The sequence below is a fragment of the Antechinus flavipes genome, chromosome 2 (assembly GCF_016432865.1).
Source record: "Antechinus flavipes isolate AdamAnt ecotype Samford, QLD, Australia chromosome 2, AdamAnt_v2, whole genome shotgun sequence".
Lineage (NCBI taxonomy): Eukaryota > Metazoa > Chordata > Mammalia > Dasyuromorphia > Dasyuridae > Antechinus > Antechinus flavipes.
Genome location: NC_067399.1, coordinates 370,409,765 through 370,434,030, shown reverse-complemented (window position 1 = coordinate 370,434,030; position 24,266 = coordinate 370,409,765). Strand labels below are relative to the sequence as shown.

General features: G+C 33.7%; 1 protein-coding gene across 1 annotated transcript in view; it reads left to right on the top strand.

Moving 5' to 3' along the window:
* Nucleotides 1-24,266, top strand: part of TDRD9 (tudor domain containing 9) — a 173,195-nt gene that overhangs the window by 45,756 nt on the left and 103,173 nt on the right. The window contains exons 3-5 of the mRNA XM_051978276.1: nucleotides 10,514-10,611; nucleotides 11,697-11,918; nucleotides 12,414-12,536. Of these exons, the coding sequence (XP_051834236.1) occupies nucleotides 10,514-10,611; nucleotides 11,697-11,918; nucleotides 12,414-12,536 (443 nt within the window). The remainder of the gene's footprint in view (nucleotides 1-10,513; nucleotides 10,612-11,696; nucleotides 11,919-12,413; nucleotides 12,537-24,266) is intronic.

Below are 24,266 nucleotides of genomic sequence, written 5' to 3'. Positions count from 1 at the left end.
TACTATGTTTTGTGGCGTTACTGCTGTTTCATAGACATTTTAAAATTTGCTGTAGGGTTATATAAGGAAGTTATATAAGTTTTCATACCATATTTTATGACTAGATGCTTTCTTTTTCTTTTTATGGTAAAAAATTTCTTTACTGTTTGTGCTCATTGTGTAGGAAATCAGAATAAGAAAAGATTATTTTCCTTTTCCATAAGAGTGAAATGTATATAATATTCTTAGTATCTTAATAAACTATTGATACTCATCCCACATTAAGAGAAATAGTGAAGATATTTAAAAGACTTAATTTGTGACTGAATCATTTATACAGTAAAAAAAAAAAAAACCCTCTAATTTTCAGTAGTGCATGGATGCACTGACCTGAATTGACTGTTCAAATAATTTCAGTATTCTAGAATTAGATGATTTATGACCATCTTACAGTTCTTTTACCTTATTTAGAAGGAAGCTGAGAAGTCATACAGTCCATTTAGCTACTAAGTAGTATTACCTTTATCCAGAGGCCATTTTTTAAAAGATAATTTCTTTAGTGTAAGCTTAAATATGTCTTCCTGTAGATTCTGTCCTCTGGGGCCAAACAGAACACTGCTTGATAGCCCTTTGTGTTCCATTTTCCTTATATTTTTTTCCCCAGTCTAAACATCCCCTCTTCCTTCAGGCAGGTATGATGATCTCCAGTCTTCCTGTTGTCATATTGTCTTCTCTGTGTGTGTGTGTTTCAATTTGAATAGTGGTCTTTGTGCAAAAGATTCGTACATGCTATGCTGTAAGTGCTATGGCCAAGTATAATGTTGAGTCCAACACAATTTAATGCTATTGCATTACTAAACTATACTTTAGTAAGACAATAAAATAAGACTTACTGGGATAGTTGTGAATAGCTAGATAAAGCTGTGGACTAGAGTCTGGGCTCAAACACTAACTGTATGACTCTGGGCAAGTCACTTACCTCTTTTTATCTCAGTTTCCTCATTTGTAAAGTGATCTGGAGAAGGAAATGGCAAACTGGTCCAGTATGTTTGTTAATAAAATCCCAAATGGGAGTCACAAAGAGTTTGACATTAGTAAAGTGACTGAACAATAACAGGGATAGTTAGAAGGAACATTGGGATTTTTTTTTTATTCCAAATCTATTTTATTTTTACTTAATAGTGTTAAAGTGATAAGACTTCATGGAGAAGAATAAAGATAATACCTCCCCACTCATTTTATATGCCAACATTGGTCTTAGATTTTAATGTCATAGAAGTATACTTACTGCTGAAGTGGAACAAAATCAAATGCAACACCTTGTAATCTTTACATGTTGTCTTGGAAGCTTGAAACTTTGAAGTTTACTGTTAATTATAAACCTAATGTGATTCCTGTATTCTATTACATCTATGAACTCTAGAAAATTATATATAGCAAATCATCTCAGATAAACTATTTTAGTATGCTCTATGAGTAAATAGAAGTGAAATCAAAAATTAATAAAACTTGTTCATTACCTAAAGAATCTTAAAAAGAAAGAATGTTAAGAAAAGTCAACCAAAAAGGAATATTGTATAGTAATAAAATAGAACTTAAGTTGTTGAAATTTGGTCATTCAGTAAGTCTTTTGTATTTGTAGAACAGATTTAATTAACTACATGCTTTTTAGTTGAAATCTTGTTGGGTCATTCTGGAGTATTTAAAATGGATGTTTTTCCTTTTTCCCCCTTAACCTGATTACTTTTACATTCACCAATTTTAAAAGACTGCTATATAAGGCATAAAACCTCTCTGATGTTTTATTTGGGAAAGTGTTATTTGTGTTCAAGTTGTTGGGCTGGGGAAACAGTATAAAGGAACTAATACTTCTTGCAATTTCACTCTTGTGTTAGAGGAACTCAGGTTTCCTTTGTCTCTAAATCCAGGAAATCTGGCCATTCTACTACTGTCTTCAGGGACTGTGATCTCTTCTGCCATGTTCTGCTTTTTTGAGACTATATTTTTCTGCTTTTGGATTTTTCTGAAAGGGAGAGGAACTGGAGTTGTTAGAGCGTTCATCCCTTTCTGATTTACAGTACTAATAGAGGACAAAGCACCAGTTTGCTTGTCCCTATGGTGGCTTTAAAGCTCTCTGTTCCTAGGCTCTGACTCCTGTTTGATCCTGAAATTCTCTTTTGTTTAGAAGATATACCCACCCAAGAATTCTTCTTTTTCCTTCCAGGAATTTGGATCCAAGAAGGCAGCAGCACTGCTCATAAACTCTTTCTTCTTTCTTTAGCATTATTGCCATTCCATTGCTGACCTATCTAACAGGTTGTCTGGTGAGGGTGACACAACAGTTAGCAGCTTTCAACTCCAAACTTTCTCTCTGTCTCTGTCCATGTTCAGTTCTACTCAGAGGCTGTCTGTTTTCTTTTAAAGGCCACATCAAAGGTTATGATTCAGATCTACCAATAGCCATCCCCAAATGCCACAAATCGATCAAATGTCTTTGATGAGTTGATAGTAGTAGTCATACTACATACATACATACATACATACATACTACATACATACATAAGTCAGGAATTAGGTTCAAATGATGTATCATTCTTGGATGTTTAAGACCAAGAAAAAAGTTTTTCTACCTCTTATAGGAAATAATACAGAATGAAGTAAGCAGAATTGGTGGTACAGTTTATACAGTAATAACAGTAATAAACAACCTTGAAAGATTTGGGAAGTTGGATCTACACAATTTTCTTCTTATTCTGAACTTAAGAAATAATAAAAAATTTAAAAAAGAGAATTGTGCCTGAAGTTGCAGATTATGTATAACTTGTTATTCCTTTTTAATATATAATAGTTATGTAACTTTCTTCCCCCACTCCTCACCTCTGAGATGGCCACTATTAGACACAAATGTGTGTGTAAGCATCCCCATAGGATTTTTGCAGTTAATTTGGGTGTTTATAATGTCAGAATGACTTGGTCACTCAGAATTGTTCCTAAATCAATATTATTGTTATTATAGTCAATGTTTTCTTGATGCTACTCATTTCGCTCTTCATTATTTCATGCAAGTCTTTCCATTTTTAAAAAAAAATTTCTTATTTCTTATAATAGAATAATATTCCATCATGAACATATACCTCAGTTTGCTTTTTAGCCATTATCCAACTCCGCATTTTCCATTTCTTTACTGTCACAAAGAAAGCTGCTATAAATATTTTAGAATATATAAGTTCTTTTCCTTTTTTCCCTAATTAGGGTATTGCTGTATCAAAGGGTAGAGACAGTTAAATTATTCTCTCAGCATAATTCTAAATTGCTCTTCAAAATGGTTGGATCAATTCATAGCTCTACCAATAAGGAGTTTCCCAGTTTTTCCATATCTCCTCCAATATTTGTCAGTTTCCTCTTTTATCACTTTAGCCATTTTGATAAGTATAAAAGGATATCTTGAGATTATTTTAATTTAAATTTCTCTAATCAGTAATGATTTAGAGCATCTTCTCATATGATTAGAAATTGTTTTGATTTATCAGAAAAACTACTTGTTCATATTCTTTGACAATTTATCAGTTGGAATAACTTGTTTTCTTATAGATTTGAGTAAGTTCTTTATGTATTTGAGATAGGAAATAATTTACATAATTTAATCACAATTCTAGAGCACTCCTAATAAAAAACATGCTGCCTTCCTTTACATGGAGAGGAGGATCTGAGAGAGAAAATTGAGAATTTTTTGGAGGGGGAGGCATGGCTAATGCAGGAATTCTTTTAGGTTGACTCTGCTAATATTGATGGGTTTTTTCTTTTCTTTTTCTTTTTTTGTATTTTCAACTTTTTTGGTTATCTCCTCAGTTTCCAATCTTTTGCCACCATAAAAAGAGCTGTTATTAAATTTTTGTATATATGTGTCCTTTCCTGTTTTTATAATCTTTTACCCTAAATCTTGAAAGAATCCAGACAACTAAGATTAGTTCTAAGGTTAAAAGGTGGTGTATGGGCAGGCATTGGGGATAGCTAGTGCAGAGACACAGAAGAGGGATGAGGAACCCCAAGAAACAAAGCAGGATTGTAGAGCTCAGAAACCTAGGAAGACAGGAAGAAAAGGTGGTTCTGTGAATTTACTAAGTTCACTTAACAGCTTCTGACTTAGCCATGTCTTGTGATCAGATTATTTTTATTAAGAAAAAAAAAGAAACTTTTACTTGCCCTAGTTAAAGACCAGCCTCCTTTAAGGATGTGCACATAGTGTAATTTTTAATAAACCAAGACACGATCAGGAAAAGGGTTATGGATGTTGCCTGGGGAATAGAATCAGTAACAGTATTTGTCTTTCACTTCCCTCAGGATGATGGTTATTGCAAATAAAGTCTTGCGGTCACAAATGATAAATTGATTGTAGGACATTATGTAAACAAGAACTCTGGATAATTGAGGTTCCCCTCTTCCACTTATCTAGTCTCTGGAAGTAAATACTGACATCCACTATCAGGCAGAATGGATCAACAGCAAGCTCCAGGCCTCTCCCTGTTACCATGTTCTGATGACCCTGCTGTTGCTGGCTTGGTACTCTTTGCATCAGGAGGCATTAATCAGTACTTTAAAATTTTCTCTTGCTTCTACTTTGTCCTCAGTAGTGAGCCTAGTAGAGTAAAAATAAAGTCTATTATTTCCTTGGGAACCTCTAGGCATCTGGTCAGTGCTCTGCTGTCTTTACTTCGCTGTCCATGCTCTTTCTTGAAAATCCTGTCCTCTTTCTTTTAAAGAGCCTCTAGTGATGCTTCAGAAGCCATGGCTCAGCAATCATTTCCTACTTAATCATCCTTTTGGATTAGTAAACATTTGAGGATGGGAGTTCTCTTTATACCTTATCAAGGAAATCTGATCAGTCTCAAATGAAGCTTCAGTGTGAATATTCAGACCCATATATGAGCAGACTATTCAAGGCCAGAGCAAAAGGCCTTATATTGTATCTTTATTACTTTAACTAGGCTGTTTCATATTTCTTAGATTTGTAATTTTATTATTTATAGTTAAATTTCTTCCACTGTTTTTGAGGAAATAAATTTCTGTCAATTTTTAAAGGAAATAGAGAATGAAGTTATTTAATAAGAATCTTCAGGGTGTCAGCTTTGTTTCATATACAGGGGAATTTCTTAATAAAAAATTCTTATTTTTGAATTTTACATTGGATTATATGTCTGATCATCATGCTTGTCTTGGATATTTTACTTTCCTCTGGATTAATATTTACCTGTCCTGTATCCAGATGATGGAAAGATGACAGAGATATAGAATGTAAACATTTTCTGCTTGTTATGTCTGCCACCTTCCCCCTGGCAAAAAAACGGTATGTTTGCTAACAAGATTTGCTCTGTGTTAGAACTGTTTCAGTCAGTGACCTGGAAACTTCACATTGTGTTTTGTTGAAATAATTCTCCCACAGAACATTTCTGCCTCACAGAATGTGTTTTCATTATATAAAATCTTATGTTTATATAAAATCTTACTTCACAACCTAAAAATGATATCTAAATATATAATTCTGTTATATTTTCATGATAATCAGTCTAAAATCCTACAATTAGTTATTTTATACTCATCTTATTAAAATATTTCTGTTGACTTTGTGGAGCTCTTGAGCATTGGTTTACTTTTTTTTATCACTAGAATATTTCTGAGTTCTGAACACTCATCTTTTGAATTTTTATGTATATTACTGTTAATAATAGTTATAGAATAATAATTTCCATGATGTTTTAAGGCTTACATAGATAGAACTTTACTTTCCTTTGACCCTCATAACAACTCTACAGTGTGGGTGCTATTAGTACTCCCCTTTTAGAAATAAGGAAGTGCAAGCATGGCAAGATCGAGTGATTTGCCCAAGGTCATGCTGTTAAAATAGTATCTGTGGTTAGATGAGCACTCCTGGGCCCTTACCCCCTGGACCCTTCACTGGCCTATCTGCCCTTCAGCCTCTTGCTTCTTTCTTGATCTAGCTGGCCTGTGGCTCTCCTCCATAACCACTTTTCTTCCCTTGCAAAGAGTCATGCAAGTGCCGTATGTTTTCTCTCTTCCAGTTTTAGATCAGTTCAGGCCAAATGTGAGATCAGTGTCTGTCTCACATTTATATCCTCGATTATCTATTTGTGCCTTTCTCTTTTCTCTTTTTCAACTCACAAATAATCTCATTTGCCTCAAATTCTTTTGGAAGAAGGTAACCCTTTTTCTGCCTTTTGAAAAGAGACAGAGTTATTAAGAATCTAAAATATGATGGCTACCAGGTGAAGTTTCACAATGCCTTATGTTAATTTGGTGATATTTTTATTTCTCTCATAGCCATTATACCTACTGTTTATATAGGAAAAAAAACATGGAGAAAACTTGAGTTTTTCAAGTTTGTCAAGTCTCTTTACACACATTCCAGATCAAAACAGACAATAAATTTTCCCTGAAAGTGATGGAAAGGAGATTTAAGGGGGGGGGGGACTTAAAGTGATAAAGTAAACTTGACATTTGTTGTGTTGTTGGAAAGTGGAAGAATGCTATGAAGAGAGGAAAGAAGGGAAATAAGTATGTATTAAATGCCTACTGTGTGCTAGAGATTATGCTACAAGCTTTAAAAATGTTATTTGATCCTCATAATAGCCTTTGAAGGTGAGTACTGTTATTTCCTCCATTTCACAGTTGAGGAAATTGAGGCAGATGGAAGTTAGTTGATTTGTCTACATTCACAGAGATAGGAAGTTTCTGAGGCTGAATTTGGATTTGAACCGTGGATTCAGCATTCTATCATCTACATCAGGATTCCTCAAACTATGGCCTGTAGGCCAGATGAGGCAGCTGAGGACATTTATCCCCCTTACCCAGGGCTATGAAGTTTCCTTATTTAAAGGCCCACAAAACAAAGTTTTTGTTTTTACTATAGTCCGGCCTCCAACAGTTTAAGGGACAGTGAACTGGCCCCCTATTTAAAAAGTTTGAGGACCCTTGATCTACATCATCTTAGTTGTGGGAAGGAAAAATAAAATTTTAGGCTTTGCATTGAAGAATAAATTTGAAGTACTTTCTGAACAGGAGAGAATTGGATGATTTGAGGAAAAAGTAGTACCTCCAAAGAACTGTTAAAGCAGAGCCATTGAAACCATCAGGTGAGCAATTATCCGGTAATATCAGATCAATCAGAGAGTCACAAATGTGGTTTATAACTCCATTGATTTGCTAACTTTACAGTAATAAAGAAATCTATATGGTTTTGAGTTCGTGTACATCTTGAAAAAGCTGATTTTAAAAAATTCAGAGAAAAGATTGGCAGGATTCCACTGACTATAAAATTCTACAGGGGAAATGAGTTGCAAAGGGATGAAAAACTCTTAAAATGAAATTTTCAGTACAAAAAGGGAAGTAATTCTACTGAGGAGGAAAAGTGATGGTTGTCTGTATAATGTGAGTGAATACAGTACTCATCAACTAAATTAGAATTAAGAAATATGTCCTTTATTGGCAGATAAGCATAAATATTGCTAATTGTACATAGATATCAGGTAATAGGAAAGCCATACATTTTGAACTAAGATTAGACAAGGAATAAACTTAATCAAGATGGAAATACTTTGAATTCAGAAGATCCTTTTATTACCTACATAAAAATCTTTCTCCCTGTTTTCACTTAATTTTGCTATTTAAGGAGAACAAAAGTTTTAAAATGTTTTGCTAGTATTGTGACTTGTTAATAATTGTATTTTGGCTATATTATCATTGAAGTATCTGTTTCGAGACTTATCTAGTAATCTAGCAACTACAAAGTGAAGTGTAATAGATATAGAGGTCATAAATCTTAGATTAGAATTGTAAGAGATCATTTGTAATGTCATTTACTGTGATGGATAGGTCCGTTTAACCTTTTTTTGTTGTTGTTCCAAACATAGTCTAAATTTCAGAATTTGCATTGGTATATAGTTTTTGTTTATCTGGGACTCCCTATACTAATGAAATCAAAGATCTGTTTACTTTATAAAGAAAAGACTGAATTTAAGCATAGTAAATGTTTCATAAAAGATAAAAGAAATTTAGCTCAGTCCTATCCACGAGGACCATAAGGATCTTGTTTTATCTAAACTTTGTGTATATTTTAACAATTGAACAAAATGCCCAGGCAATGCGTATTTTGTGATTAATAAAAATTAATTAAATATATAAAATTCAGACTTTATTCAGTAAACAAGGAAAATAATTTCTAAAACTTAGTTCTATATAACCACTTAAAGGAGAGATGAACTGGGGGCAAGAGAAAATGGAAAAATTATAAGGAGAAAAGACAGAAATGGAGACTGAAAGAAAGAAAATGAGAAATAGGAAAGGAGAAGAGTGACTTGACATCTTGGTAGGTAAGATGAGAGTTACATGCCGAATCAGGGAGAAAGACAAAAAGACCAGAATTAATTTTTCAATTAGATCTTTTTTCAATTTCCTGGTTTTTAAAAATACGTAAAGAAAAACAGACTTAACTTTTTTGGATGTTAGATTGTGATCTGTCAATTCAAAGGAAATCTTTTTGTTTGAAAAGCTTTTGTTTTGTTTTTATTCTTTGTAAGATGTAGAGTATATTATTCCATAATTTTCTGCTGAATAAATATAATCTATAATTCTGATCTATGAAAATATATAATTGTCAAAGTTGCCACAATTCCCAAGCATTTGTTCTAGCAACCTAGATGTCATCCTATAATATACATTTTTCTTCACCTCCCTCCACCCATCCAGTCATTTATCAAATACTGCTGAAGCATCTATTGCCACTACCCTTTTGCCATTACCCTTGTACAGCTTCTCATTACCCCATACCTAGACTATTGCAGTAGCCTGTGCATGGTCTCCCTGCCACACCCTTCTCCCTGCTTTAGTATATTCTCCATCTAGTTTTCAAAGAGATTTTCCTTGCATTAAAGTAGGGATATTAAAGTACTATTAGTATATCTGAGAAGTGATCCAACCATAAATTTGGGAACTGTGCCTTTTAAAGTAGTCAAATTGGGCATACTCTTTGATCCAGCAATACCACTACTAGGTTTATATCCTAAAGAGACCAAAGAAAATGGAAACGACCTATATGTATAAAACTATTTATAGCAGCTCTTTTTGTGGTAGCAAAGAAATGGAATCAAGAGATGCCCATTCATTTGGAAATAGCCAAATAAGTTGTGATATATGAATTTAATGGAACACTATTGTGCTATAAGAAATTATGAGGGGGGGATAGTTTCAGAAAAAAAAACCACAGTGAATTTATGCAGAACAAAGTAGGAAAATATAGTACACAGTAATAGCAACATTTTATAATTCATGAAAGACTTAATTATGCCAATCAGTACAGTGTTCTAAGACAATCCTAAAGGTTTCACAATGAAAAATTCCATCCCCTCCAAAGAAAGAACTGATGAACTCTGGGTACATTTTGAAACATAATTTTTTCCTCTCCCTTCCCTCCTTTCTCTTTCTCTCCTCTTTTCCTTCCTTTCTTGTTCCCTTTCTTCTTCTCTCCCTTCTTTCCTTTCCCACCTTCAAAATAGCTGATATGGAAATAATGTTTTATGACTTCATATGTGTAATTGATATATTGCTTTATTTTCTAAGGAGTAGGGGAGGGGTTAGAGGGAAGGGAGAGAATTTGAAACTCAAAACTTTTTTTTAAAAAGAAAAGAATGTAAAAAAAACAACAAAATTTTAAAGGAAAAAAAGCCCAATCAAAGATTTTCCTAAGACATAGATATGACTATGTCACCTTCTTCCCTATTAAATAAGCTCTAGTGGTACTCTATTTCCTTCATGATCAAATATATAAAAATCCTCTCTCTGGTTTTTAAAGCCCTTATTCTCTTCTGTTTACTCTGTGATCCAGTGACAGTGGTGTCCTTGATTCTGGACATAATCACTGACTGTGCCCCATCTGCTAAATGCTCTCTTTCATTGTTACTTCCTGGATTCCCTGACTTCCCTTTCTTGTAGTTGTAGTCATAGTAGTAGTAGTAGTAATTGTTATTTCAGGTGTGTCTGACTTTGTGACCCCTTTTGGGGTTTTCTTGGGAAGGATATTGGAATGGTTTGCCATTTCTTTTTTCAGTTCAATTTTATAGATGAAAAAAATGGAATCAAACAGGGTTAAGTGACTTGCCCAGAGGAGACTTCTTGATTCACAAAGTTTCCCTTGTAGTCCCATATGTTTTATTTTATATATTAAAACAAATAGTTTTTTTTTATTTGTGCCAGTTGATAAATTCTCTTTTACACTGGGTTACTAAACATAGTCCGTAGTGCTAATATCTAGGATTAAAGGTTCCACTAAAGTGATGTGTTGAACTTTTAGGCCATTTTGTTTAAATTGTAAATAAGATAATGCATACTTTTTAAAGTTGTCTTCTATACTGAAAAGGTGTTAATTTGCAAGGAGAGGGAGAAGTGTATTCATATATAATGCAAACATTTATAATGTAATCATTTAAAAATTTTTCATTGCTGTTTTTTTCCTCCCTACTCCTAGGTCCAAAGAAGCCTTTATGTAAACCAAACAGTGTGCCATCTATCCCAGAAACAAATTACAAATATCCTGATTTGCCTATAAATCGGTGTAAGGAAGAGGTAAACAGTTCTTTTTTTTTTTTTAACATAAATATAATTCTGTAAATAAAGAAACAATCACAAATATATGTAGATGTAGAGCGGGGAAAGGCCTTAGAGGTCATGGAGTTCATCCCCCCCTCATTTTACAGGTAACTATTGGCTCAAAGAGATTAACTGACTGGCCTCAGCTCATATAGATAGTAAATAAATATCTGAGGCAGAATTCTAACCCAGCCCTTCTTAACTCCTAAACCCAAAATTATTAATTGAACCAATACTATGCTATTTCTCAATTTTGTCTTTTTCTAAATAAAGGTATCATGTCTTTATTCACCATGTATTTACTAAACATCCACTACCATCTTTAAAGGTATGGTGTGATGCATGCAGATACTTAAAAGATAAAATCTTTGGACTTAAGCTATGTATAAATTTATTTTATTCATTGACTTTTTATAAATTTTCACTTCTATTATTTCTGTTTCTTTTTATCAGAGGCTTTTCATCTCTGATGCATTTTTTCAAAATCCTTTGGCTAAAAATCTATAAAAAGTGAGATTCTTGGATAAAATATATCTCTCTGGTATAATCTTATAAAACAGTTATGTAATAACGCAAAGATATTTGCCTGTGTTAGATAATTTTATTAGAAGTGGCAGTCAGACTATTAATAGATTATTTTTGGTTCTAAAGAATCATATTCCATAAGTATATTGATTTACCAGTGGAGAGAGGTTGTAGTATAAATAATAAACTGAAAAATTAAAACTCAATTTTTATTTGATGATTTGGGCTTGCATTGATTTTCAATATTTGGATGACTGTGTTGAAATGTAATTAGTTTCCCTTGTAGTCCCATATGTTTTATTTTATATATTTAAAAATATTATTTGTAGAAGGGGGCTTAGGCTTTACTAGATCCTCAAAGCAGTTCATGACAAAAGTTTAAGAGCACCTTGACTAGATCATCTTTAAGATTCGTTTTAACCTTGTCTTACGTTATTATAGGCATACATTACTATTTTATGCATAATAGTTTCTATTTCTGTTAAATTTTTGTTCATTGAAGACAACACTGATTTTTTTGCCCTTTCTAATTTCAGGTTATTTCCTTGATAGAAAGCAATTCAGTTGTAATTATTCATGGTGCAACTGGTAGTGGAAAAAGCACCCAGCTTCCTCAGTATGTCTTAGATTATTATATTCGCCGTTCTACATACTGCAACATTGTGGTTACTCAACCACGGAAAATAGGAGCCAGTAGCATTGCAAGATGGATTAGTAAAGAGAGATCTTGGACCTTGGGTGGTTTGGTAGGATATCAGGTAAGCTTGTTATGGAAAACAAGCAAATTTTTATTTCTGCTTTAATTCCTTAGCCTATATCATATAAATTGTATAACAGAAATTTTGCAAACCTTCAAATTCTACCAGATGTTTATGTGTTAGAAGCAGAAGATTTTTTAAAAAATTAAATTTTAATCAGTGTTTTTTATTTTTCTCCAGATAAATGGATGATTGAATGTTTAGTATTGCCAGACTTTAAACAATACAAAACAAAAATTTCCCCAACAGAACAAGACATATTGTGTGTAGGAAGGATAGATAGTGCCTTTATTATTAGGTAGACCAGGCTCCAAAGAGAGGAATTGAGAACTGTAATTTTATTCTAATCTGCCACTGAATTTTATACTAGATGATAAAAGACACAAAACAGTTGCTTTACTCAAAAATGGAAGTGGTAATAGTTTTTAGTAATTTGGCATGTGAATTATTTAAATATGTCAACTTCCTATTTCTTTCTTTCTCCTCCCCTCTTAGGTTGGACTAGAAAAAATAGCTACCAAAGACACAAAGTTAATTTACATGACCACTGGTGTGCTGCTTCAGAAAATAGTTGGTGCCAAAAGTTTGGCAGAATTTACCCATGTCTTCATTGATGAAGTAAGTTTGAAAAAAATTTGTTTTTATTTTATTGTAAGGGATCAAATTGACATACACAAAAGCATTTTGTAAAATTGCAAATTGCTATACAATGCAAGTACAGATTGAATGTAAATGAAATAACTGAATTTCATATAAAGCATTTTGACTGCATGCCACTTTTCAGAGCTTTAAAATTTGTTTTTTTCCTCTTATTTCTAAGAAACATTTATACATGGATATAGGGGCTTTTGAGGACTTTGGTCAGATCTATTGTTTAAAGTGCTAGCTTTAGTTTTTAGATAAAGAATATATAGAATTAGAAGGACTTCTAATTGCATTTTTTTTTAGCCAATTCTATTCAGCCATTGAGTTGATAAGCTAGATTTCTTTTTCTTTTTCTTTTTTGCTGATCATCAAGATGAAAATGCTGGCACTGTATGACACGTCTTCTCTCTCTCTTTGATCCTGGAACCCTTGATGAATTAGCTCCTTCTGGCACTTGTTATATATGTTATATGTTACATACATACATACACAAAATTAACAGGAAGCCAATTAAAATAGATTTATCAAAACATTAAAAAAAATTTATGGATACCAGATTAAGATTACTTGGTGTGTGCAGTGCTTAAAGTCCCACCTCTGATGTATATCCTGGCTATGTAATGCAGGCTAATCATTTAAGTTGTCAGTATCCCAGGCACTCAAGACTCTAAATTGCAGTGAAGTCACTGAACTGCCTTGGTAGCAGAATTATTGATAATATCACAGATCTGTAAAAGAAAAAAGTTGACAACTCTATGTGAGGTTCTGAAGGTACAAGAGAGATGAATAAATGCCTATTTAGCCTTGAAAAAATTTAACAGTCTAGTCTAATGAGGATATGTGCTCAGACAAATAAGAAACTGGGAATGTATATACAGACAATGGAGTAGAAAGAAAATTAGATTTGGGGTCGGAGAATTTCAATTCACATTTTTGTTTTGTTGTATAAGTACCCTGAGTGACCTTGTTCAAATTACTTATTCTTCAATTTATAAGATAAAAGAGGATTGGATTCCATAATCTTTTAAGTTTTTATATTTTTTAATCAATCATCTTTACCTTCTACTTTTTCTATTCTTTGTACTGACTTGGAACTTTGTTTTTGTCAGTGACCACTGATTCCTTTGATAGTTTATTTTCTTAAACATTTATTTCTCTTGCCTTCACACCTAGCCTTGACTTCATACCTTGGCCTACTTAATAAAATTCTTGTTGAATTTCATGCTCTGCCAATTAGATGATTTAACCAACCAAATAATTCTCATTAGGGCTAAACATTTGACAGACTAACAGTCTCTGTCAGGTTTTTCCACTCTTAGCTTTGATGGATGAAGCTACAAAACTGAGCTGATTTTATCCTTAGTAATATTCTGGAATACCATCTTAATCTGTTGCTAGTGATTTTTTTGTTCTTATGGATTACCTGTTTTATTTCCCAAATGTTCAAGGTTTTGTTTTGTTTTTTTTCCCTTCAAGGCTTTTATTGTACCTTGCATGCTCAAACTATTAGAACATATGGCCTAACTTTTCCATTTTTTAAAAAAAATAACCTAATTATAAATTTAACTGTCTAAAATGATCAAATAAATATGCCAAATGAAGAATAAGAATCATCATAAATTTATAATGTTTTGTATTGAACACCAAATAAATTGTAAGAGACAATGCATTTGCTTTCTCCTCTTAGGAGTGCAGTTGAAATTCTCTGTGGCTTTATTTTCTTTTTTATATGAAGTTATTAGTATATATGCTCTTTTCAACCTACTAACCTTTGCACAGATTTATCCATGTGTTAATATGTTATCCATATTTATATCTATAATTTTCAAATCCCCAAATATACAAAAACCTTTTCCTAATTCCACTTTGATATAATTTTAAGTGTCATATAAACATGCAGTTGATTTTTGTGGTTTTAATTTATGTTGTAATGTGACTTAGAACAGTGAAATTTTGCAGTTTCTGAAGATTAAAATTGAACATCATTCCTCAGAGGACAGCGAAAGCTTCTTGGTTAAATATGGATAGATTGCAGTGAGGAACTATTATTTAAAAAAAAAAAAACAAAACAGAAACAACAGACTTTCAAATGTCTATCAAATGTGTTTAGCTGATTACCTCCCCAAATTTGGCCAGTATAAATAATTATTTTGCATGGTCTTTGTGTCCATGTATATTAAAAAATAATAGTTATAATAGCTTATGAGCCCCCATTGAGTGGTGGTTTAATTTTTTCTATAGTCTACCAGAAGAACTAATTAAAAATCAAAAGCTTTAATTGAAATAACATAGTAAAAATATTTGCTACAGACCATTCTCCCCATAAACTTGGGGCACATTCTTTCACAAGTATTCTTACCATTGTTGGTCTAAGATTAATCTAGGTTTGGAATTCTCACTTAACAGGTATAGTCTTAAAGGCATTTGGACACAAGTTTATTATTGCTCAGAACCTTGATTTAAATAAGACATAAGGGAAGAGGAAACTCATAGCACAAAAGTAATACACAATTTAGAAACACGATGGCTGCCATAAAGACAAAATAACAAACAACATACAACATACATGATAACCACCACCACCATTTGAATTCCTTGTCTGGAAGGATTCATAATCACAGCTTTTCAAAGTCTCAAGTGGGAGCCATTGCTAGTTGAGCTTCCTAATACTTCGTAGATGAATTCTCACTTTCCACTAAGGGGTTTTTTATATAGAGATTGAGAACAAAAAAGGCACTATGCTAAGGACTGGTCAGGTTTCTGGGAGTAAACACAGGCTTGCAATAAAGGATACTAAGGCACCTGAAGGGTGGCTGACCTTTCTTGTGTGCTTACTGAGATTCTGTTACTGTGAGTGTGTTCCAGTGTTCTCAGCAAACAAATTTACACAAAGGCATGCCCAAGACCTCCTGAGATTCCTTACTGGGTTTCCTTTACAGTTGGCGAAAGTGGGCAAGCCTAGGGATAACACATTGGAACCCCTATCATGACCACAACTTGTGAGGAGGGGGTTGGAGGCTGACCTGAGTTAGCAACCATATGAAAGGATTCTCTAATAAATAGAACATAAATTAAAGCAAAGGTTTTATACTTATTAGATTGGAAAAGATAACAAAATGAGAAAAAAAATAACCAAAAAAAGGAGGCACATTTTAAAGAGGACATTTATAACTCTATGTGATCTAGAGGAAGGGAATCAGGATAGTGAAGGACTTTGACATGAAACTTGACTGAAAGAATTGAATATAAGATTCTGGGGGAAGGTAATGATTGTCTTCAAATATTAAAGGATTGTTATATAAAGTAGCAATTAGATTTATCTTATTTGGTCTAAGAAAGGAGTGCCAGTAAAGAAATAGCAGGTTGTGTTGTGGGAGAGAAGTTTGGAATGTGAAGAATTCACGTTAGATGTTATAGTAACAAGAGCCCTTTATTAACATGAAAAGGCTCATGAGGCAAAAGTCAAAAATGATTTTTTAGCAATAAACTGTAATAGTCTAGAACAAACTTGATAAGATGGTTGAGTATATCTTAGATATTCTTAACAAGATAGTCCTGGGAATTTGGCATCCTTTTGTGTGCAAAATGTTGACAATGGGAACAAGATGAACTTTAGAGTTCACATTACCAGGAAGAGTGGGTAGAAATTGCAAAGGATCTCAGCTTCCAAGATTAGAGCTGTTCATAATATAATGAAATGTCTTGAGACTTAGAGTGATTCTTTTTCCATTTAAAATTTAGAGAAAAAGTCTGGAGGAACTACTTGATGGATATGTTTACAGTAGTTATATCCTGTTGTGTTTTTTTAAAAATATATATTAAATGGCCTCTGAGGTCCCTTCCAACTCCTGAATTAAAAAAAAAAAAGCTGCCAGTCAAATTTGCTTATTCTGTGCTAGTAGCAATATTGGATTCTATAACTTGGATTTGTCTTTTTTTTTTTTAAGATAGAGTTTAATTTTTGAATTCATTGGCTGGCCCTGTGTTCTTTTCTTTGTAATACTTTTTTGCAGAATTAATTTTAAAAAGTATTGTTCCCTAACAGTTTTCTTATTTTCTTAACAACTATTTTGTCTTGATTTTTTAAAATCTGAATTGTTTAAAACCCTGCTTTTTGTGCGGCTTGTATTCTTGCCAGTTCCAAGGTTAGAAAATTGGCTCTGTAAATTTGAAAAGTTAAATATTTTTTAAATTGTCCATTTTTGTCTTCATATACTATACTACGATTTCCTAGTAGATAATTTTGTGTTCATGGCTCATACATATGTATTTTTTCCTTCTTATTTCTATGATGTTTTGTGAATTTCATTGATGTTTCTTTGTATATTATTTGTTTTTCTTAATTTTTGACTGCTTATAGGCTGTTGGCATTTAAGTATATTTGGGAAGAGCTAAATTTTGGGATCTTTAAGGAAGTCTGGAAGTCCTTTGAAAATTTTTTCTTTTTTTTTCCTATTATTTGTTTTTGTCCATTCTGGAATGTTTTCTTGTTTAAACTGCTTTGTTTTCCTAAATTTTTCTGGGATGGCAGTAATTCTGATTGTAGGTTTATCTTGATTTGTATATATGGATCATCCATATATGGATCAAAATAATTCCAAGAAATTTTCTCTCAAATAGCCAAGTGTCCTACACCAGAAGCTTTGATGAGGTTAGTGGTTGTTGTGATGAGGTGTGAGAATTGGAGTGGGAAACCTCCCCTCTTATTGGAAGCCCAGGTCCTATGTGAAAGAATTCGAAAACCTAAAATCTGTGTGGCAAAAAGGAATTTACTGACACTGAGAAGCCAGTTTGCTAGGAAGATAGACTTCTTAGTGTGGGGTCCTTTTAGGAAGCTAGTAAATGTTAACATTGAGAAGAGACTATTTCACCAATGGGCAAAAGTCCAGGCAGGACAGCTTGCTAAGAAGACAGCTTCTTTGGCAAGTATTAGGACTTCTGCAAAGAGTAGGGGTTGAGAGTTTTCTTTTATTAGCAGTCTGGGACTTCAATTCAATTCAAAATTGAATGAGATTACTTAACTGGGAGTTTGACAATGCCCCTGGCCTATATTTCCAATTGAAAAGAGATTACTTATCTTGGGAGTTTGAGCTACTGGAAGTGGTTTGTGGGGATTCAATAGAGGGTGATTAACCAAGATCTCTAATTGAATGAAACCAGTTAACAGGAGGTTTGCAGGCTTTTACCCAGGGTCTGGGAGCTCTGGAAGGGGATACAGTTTACATCTGGCCCTGCAAAAATTCTCAGTTTATGTCAGCTTCAAACTTTAAAAAAAAAAAAAAAAAAGGCTTACAAATCATTGTGCTTATCTTAATTAAAGATCACCATATCAGGGCTGATATGGTGGCAGACATTCTAATGCCATTGTAAGAGGGCCTGCCAAACCCCCTGCCAGCCTTGGACATCGCATAGTGAACTGCTCAGGTAATCTGAGGATAGCCTTGTAAGGGTGAACAATATGGTGCTGGGAGGAAGGGGGTCCCACCCTAAGGAGCAATGGGGCAGTTCCCAGGACAGGCGTGCCGGACCTTAGAGGGGAGTACCTTGAATATCCTTATTAGGAAAGGAATGCCCACAGCATATCTATGTGTAGCTTCCTGTAGAGTATCATGTGTCTACTATAGGCTAGGATGTGAATACATATGAAATAATAACTAGAAACAAGCACCAAGATGATAAAAGCACCTGCAGTCTTAGTAATAAATGGAGTCTCACACCACCCTGGCTCTCGCCCCTCATTACTCACAGTCTTCACCATTCAAGAGGACAGGCAGTGCTGGTCACATAAGGCCTGTTCCACTTGGGAGTTAGGGCCGAGATCCCTAACATGCCATGCTTTCTTTTCACATATAGGTAAACTTGAAAAGAGGAATTTCATTTCTCCAGCATAGGATGAAAGATATAGATGCTTAGCATAAATGATTTTCCTTTAAAATAAATAACTAGGGGGCAGCTGAAGTCAGGAGGACCTGAGTTCAAATCTGGTCTCAGACACTTAGCATTTCCTAGCTGTGTGACTCTAGGTTAGTCACTTAACCCTAATTGCCTCAGCAAAACAAAACAAATAAATAACCAGACTTGAGATGAGAATTATCCCTTTATGAAAGCAATTTAAAAATGAAATTTCACTTAACTGGCAGGACCCAGAGAGGAAACTAGTGAGTGGGATTCTTTCCACCTCCCCCAACCAGTGTAGTGGGGGGAAGGACTCATGCCAGGGCTAAGGAGCAGTCACTTTCCTGCCATACCCAGTGAGGGGGGGAAAGGTGAATTATGCTCTCCTATTCTAAAACTAACTGATCTAAAATAAAACCATGAAATTATGCAAATAACTAGTATACAGTTTCAACCCTCAATTTCAATAATTCAAAAAATACTAATCAAGAATTTCCAGAAATGATAGCCAAATTGTCACCTGTATTTTCTTTCTGTGTGGGAATTTTCATATTCCATATCAAGTTCATTTCCTAGGGCAGATGACCTTGATAGCAAGAATGATTCTGTTTGGGTTTTTTCTTTCATTTCCCCCAGCCAGCAATGTGGAAGGTGGGAGAAGAGGAAAGGGCTTACTGATCCAAAAATAAAACTAATCTAGATAAAGTTTTCACTGTATCCTTCCTTTCTATACACAGTAATTACACCAGTTTTAACTTTAAAATCATCAATTTTGGATAACTCAAGAGAATAATTAATCCTAATAATATAGTTTCAGAAAGGACCCATTAAATCAGTATTTACTGAGATGATTCAGCTAATGTTCAGCTTTCAGAAGGACTTAATTTTTTTTTTTTTATTAAAGGGAGAAACAAGACAATTCTAAAATTCAGAACATTGGTCTGACAATTTAAAAATACATCCCACATAGTTTTACAAATTGCATAATAATAGAATTTAGAAAGCAACTTAATATTTTATATTAATATAAATATATTTCCTCCAATTAGAAGAGATAGACATGTGACTTCTTTGAGTAAGTTACCAGGAATTTTGTTTAATTGCCTTGTTTTTGCTTAAAATTAAATCAAATTTAAATTTCTAGTAGTAATATTTAAATATCAAGGATTTATGCACACATATCTATAAAACCTCATGCCCAGAATAAACAAGGACACACCCATTAATAATGATTGTTTCATCAGATTTCCAGTTTAAACACACATATAAATGTAAAGATCCATCTGTTGGGAGAAACTTTTTGAATGGTAGTTTTTCAAATGTGTATTTTCCTCCACTTTGAAACTTTTCAACATTCAAATTTATTCTCTTGGAACCCAATAAGTTTTAAGGGGACAGTAAATTGAGTCCTGAAATGGGGACCCAGGCCTGGGTTTTTTCCATATGGTGCTTGGGGGCAAAAGGATAGTGACTTCAGTCTTCCCTCTCTCCCCTGAACCATATGAATGGCATATATTCTCACCCCAAACCATGAGGATGTCCTGTATCTCTCTTTTCCTGTCCATTCAGTTGGAGGGAAGTGGTAAAGCTCTTTAAAAGCCGAATGGATTTCCCCAAGCCTCTGGAGGCAATCTCTTGTCTGGAGAGAGTAGGTGAAAACTGCTAGTATCTTCTATCTAAGGAGAACTGAAAAGACCACAACGTTCTACATATTTGGAGTCCCTCGAGGAGGGCTTTAGGACTCTGGGGGTAGGGGATACATGAGGTCTTCATCAAGAGAGAAACTGAGGCTGATGCCAGGGCATAAGGAGGGTATTGGGGAGCCTACTTTTAATCTGAGAAGCTGGACATACATCTTGTAAGTGGACACAGGGTGTGGCTATTCCACAAGTCTCTTCAAGGAAGAGAAATTAAAGAAGGATTGTGTCACCCTTTTCAAGCTGGTAGTCTTGAAAGCTTACCTTTTAAGAAAATACAAGTTAGTTTAAAGCACAAAGAGAAAGAGAGACTATCACAGACTCAGAGAGGTCAGATAGACCCAGAGACATAAAACAGAAAACATGCTTTTAAATTCTGAATGGCCAGATATTATATTAGTTCCCCTTTGCAATGTTGGGAGTGCAAACATCCCTATAAAACCAAAATACTACTCTTAAGCATCCCCTGCTCACTCACCCAGTATCCTGGAGAGAAGTGGGGATATGTGTTTTATACACAATCATATTCAGAAAAGAGAGTGATCTATTTGGAATCTCCCCCTACTTTAGGCCCATTACCACCATCCAATGAGCAAAGTGATAACGAATATACCCTGAGATATTGTTGGACTCCCAGTTATTCCCCACCTTAGTTGACCTGTAGGAAGAAATTATTAGGATGCACATTTCTTACTTTTTGGCAAAAAGAAGGCCCAGACAGTTTGGTGCACCAAATGGTACAGTTGATGTAGGCAATTTTGGATTGATATTCAGGCACCAAATTATGTGTTTGAGGTTTAACACTAAATGTTGGGGTTTAGTCATATGAAGAATTCACAGTGGCTATTCTCTGGTCAGTGGCAAAAGGTAGGTTTATTTAGGAGAAGAGATTACAGATAAAATGAAAAGCTACAGTAGGCACCAGGAAAGGTAAAAATGAAGTAGAGTTGGAGGAAGCATATAACAATTAACAGTGGAAAAGACAAGTTCCCTAGTGGAATTCACAGTGTTAACCTATTATCACAGTGGAAGGGTGTTAACCTATTATTTTGGAGTATGCCCTTAGCTGGAAGGTTAAATCCATGGAGGAATTTAGTAGTCTAAAAAAGTTAGGAGGCAAGAGAGGGGAGTAGGAAGGGGAAAGACACCAGGAGGCATAGTGCTATGATTTAGTAAAAAGATTCAGCAAAGATGGCATGAGCCATGGACAGATTTATAGAAGAAATTTAACCTCAGGGCTTTGACATAATTTGGATTTTTGGCTAGATCAGCAAGATGGGGCTATCCACAACCCCCATAGAGGGAGAGACTATAAAGACATCAGTGTCCTTCACTGCTTGCCTGAAGAATTAATTTTGTTAATACTTCAGGCTGTCTCTGTCAACTCCACATAGTAACCCAGAACCATTAATATCCCTATTTCTCATACTTCCTTCATATCTAAGAGAAAAAAAATATGTCCACACTTTATTTTGAGGCTAAACATGTATTCTTGCTCAGCATATATTGCTGTTTCCTTCCTTTTGTCTGGGAGTATAATTAGTTCTCAAGTCTACCTCTTGACCTATCCTACTTCTGTCATATCCCTAGCCTCTTTCATAGCCATGCTTCTCAGGCTTTTGTTCTCTGTTTGATGCCTTTACTTTTTCATCAGTACTCTCTCTAATCTTTGATAATTGAGCTTTCTTCACTACTACTCTAAATCCTCTCTCAAGATTTACTGGTGATGGTTTTTTCCCTTTTTTTCTTTTAATTCTTTTAATAGTATTTTATTTTTCCCCATTACATGTCAAAATAATTTTTAACATTCATTTTTATAAGACTCGAGTTCGAAATTTTTTCCTTCCTTTCCCTGTTAAACCATTTTATATAGGTTACAAATGTGCAATTATATAAAACATGGTTCCATATTAGTCATAGTTGTGAAAGAAGAAACAGATCAAAAGAAAATTTCAGTCCATTAGTTCTTTATCTGGATGTAGATAGCATTTTCTCTCCTTAGCCCTTGTACTTGTCTTGGATTATTATGTTGTTGAAAAAAACTATGTCATTCATGTTTAACCATTATACAATTGATATTGTGTACAGTATTTTCCTGGTTTGGCTCGTTTCACCTTGTATCAATTCATACACATATTTACAGATTTTGACTTTCTTTTTAAATAATTTTTTGAAGGCTACATTTTGTTTTTGTATCGCCTGAAATTTCCTGTGTATCTCTACCCTTCCTAGAGAGCTATTAAATATAGTAGCACTTTGTTTTACAAGATGAAAAAGGGGAAGAGAAAAATAGCAAAACCAATCAGTGCAATGAAAAAAAGCCCTGAAAATACACACAATATTTTATACCTGTAGATCTCTCACCCCTGCAAAGGAATTGGATAAAGTGTCTAATGATAGTTCTTCTTTGGGACAATGCTTCTTCTTTTAATTCTGTAACTTCTATATGATTACAACGTTTAGTTGATTTGTGGTGGTGGGTCTATCCATTTATAATGTTATAGTCATTGTATATATTGCTTTATTTACTTGGTGTACTTTGCACTAATTCACTTAAGTCTTTATTTCTCTATAGTTATCTTATTATTCATTTATCACAGCCCAGCAATATTTCACAAAAGTTTAATGTACCATGATTGTTAAGCTGTTTCTCCAAATGATGGATAAGTACTTTGTTTTCACTTCTTTCCTATCATAAAAATTACTGCTATAAATATTGGCATATATGGAGACTTTCTTTTTAATCTCTAAGTAAAGGGATATCAACATTTTAATTGTTTTATTGGCATAATTCAGATTACTTTTTAGATTGATTCCAGTCACTTACAGCTCTGTCAACAATATATTAGTTTGTCCATCTTTCCACATCTATACTCTCTTTTACATTGACTATTTTCATTTTTTGTGGTCTTTGTCAAATTTATGGTAATGAGATAGAACCTCAGAATTATTTTATTTTGTTTATTTCTTGCTCTTAGTGATTTGGAGGATTCTTTCCTATAGTTATTAGTAATTTGCAATTTTGTTTTTAAAAAGTTTCATATACATTGACGTAGTGATTTTTTAGTGGCCAGTTTTTTGTCTTCCTTTTAGGAAGCATTTCCTATAGCATTTAACACAGTAGAGTACTTCTTTCTACTGGATACTTGCTTATCACTTAAATTTTTAGATTTTATTCTCTCACTGTTAATCTTTCTGACTCATTATTGTTTTTATTTTTATTTTACTAGATCCTTATTCTGATCATTTTTTAGTCTCTTAATATATGAATAATTGGAAAATCTAAACCCCTTATTCTTGACCTTATTTTGGAGGTTGAGGCCTGTTTTGAAGTCTTGCAGGGGTTAATTTTATCTTTGTCAGTTTCTGGCACAATATCTTACACATAGTTGGTGCTGTTGTATTTCATAAAAGGGGAAGGTAGTTATTGTTACTGCAGATCTGCCCAGATGTTCTACCACTTTCATATATATTCTAAATTACAATGATAATTTACCCTCTCAATCCATTTTCCTTTCTGTCTACATCAATTTTACCAGTTCCACTATCTTTCTTTTCCATTCTCATGTCACTGATATTTAAATTTTAGTTTATCGTTACTTCCTTGCTTTCCTTCTCTTTCTTTTTAAGCCATTTAGCTTCTAAGGTCTGTTGATTCTTCCTCTTCATCATTTTCTAACCACTACTTGTTATTCTTATTGCCTTGACCCTTGTTAAAGACCTTGTTTTTATCCATCTGAACAATCAATTTCCTTTGTTTTTAAACTTTTTATCTACACGACACATCATTTCTATTCTGGTTTTCTCCTCTTTCCTTTGCCAAAAACTTATTCCCCCTCTCTTGCTTTTTAGATTGCTAAATGGAATGATTTTTTTTCATTCAGAAAATACACATTCATTGTTTGCTTACTGTATTTCTGGCATTTAATTGTTTTTTTTTTCTGGTTATACGTGTATGTTAACTTTTTAATACATATTTATGAATCATGTTGAGAAAGAAAAATCAGAACAAAAGGGAAAAACCACAAGAGAAAAAAAAAACCCAAAAAAAAGTAACATAGCACGTGTTGATTCAATCTCCGTAGTTCTGTTTCTGGATGCACTGCTGGAT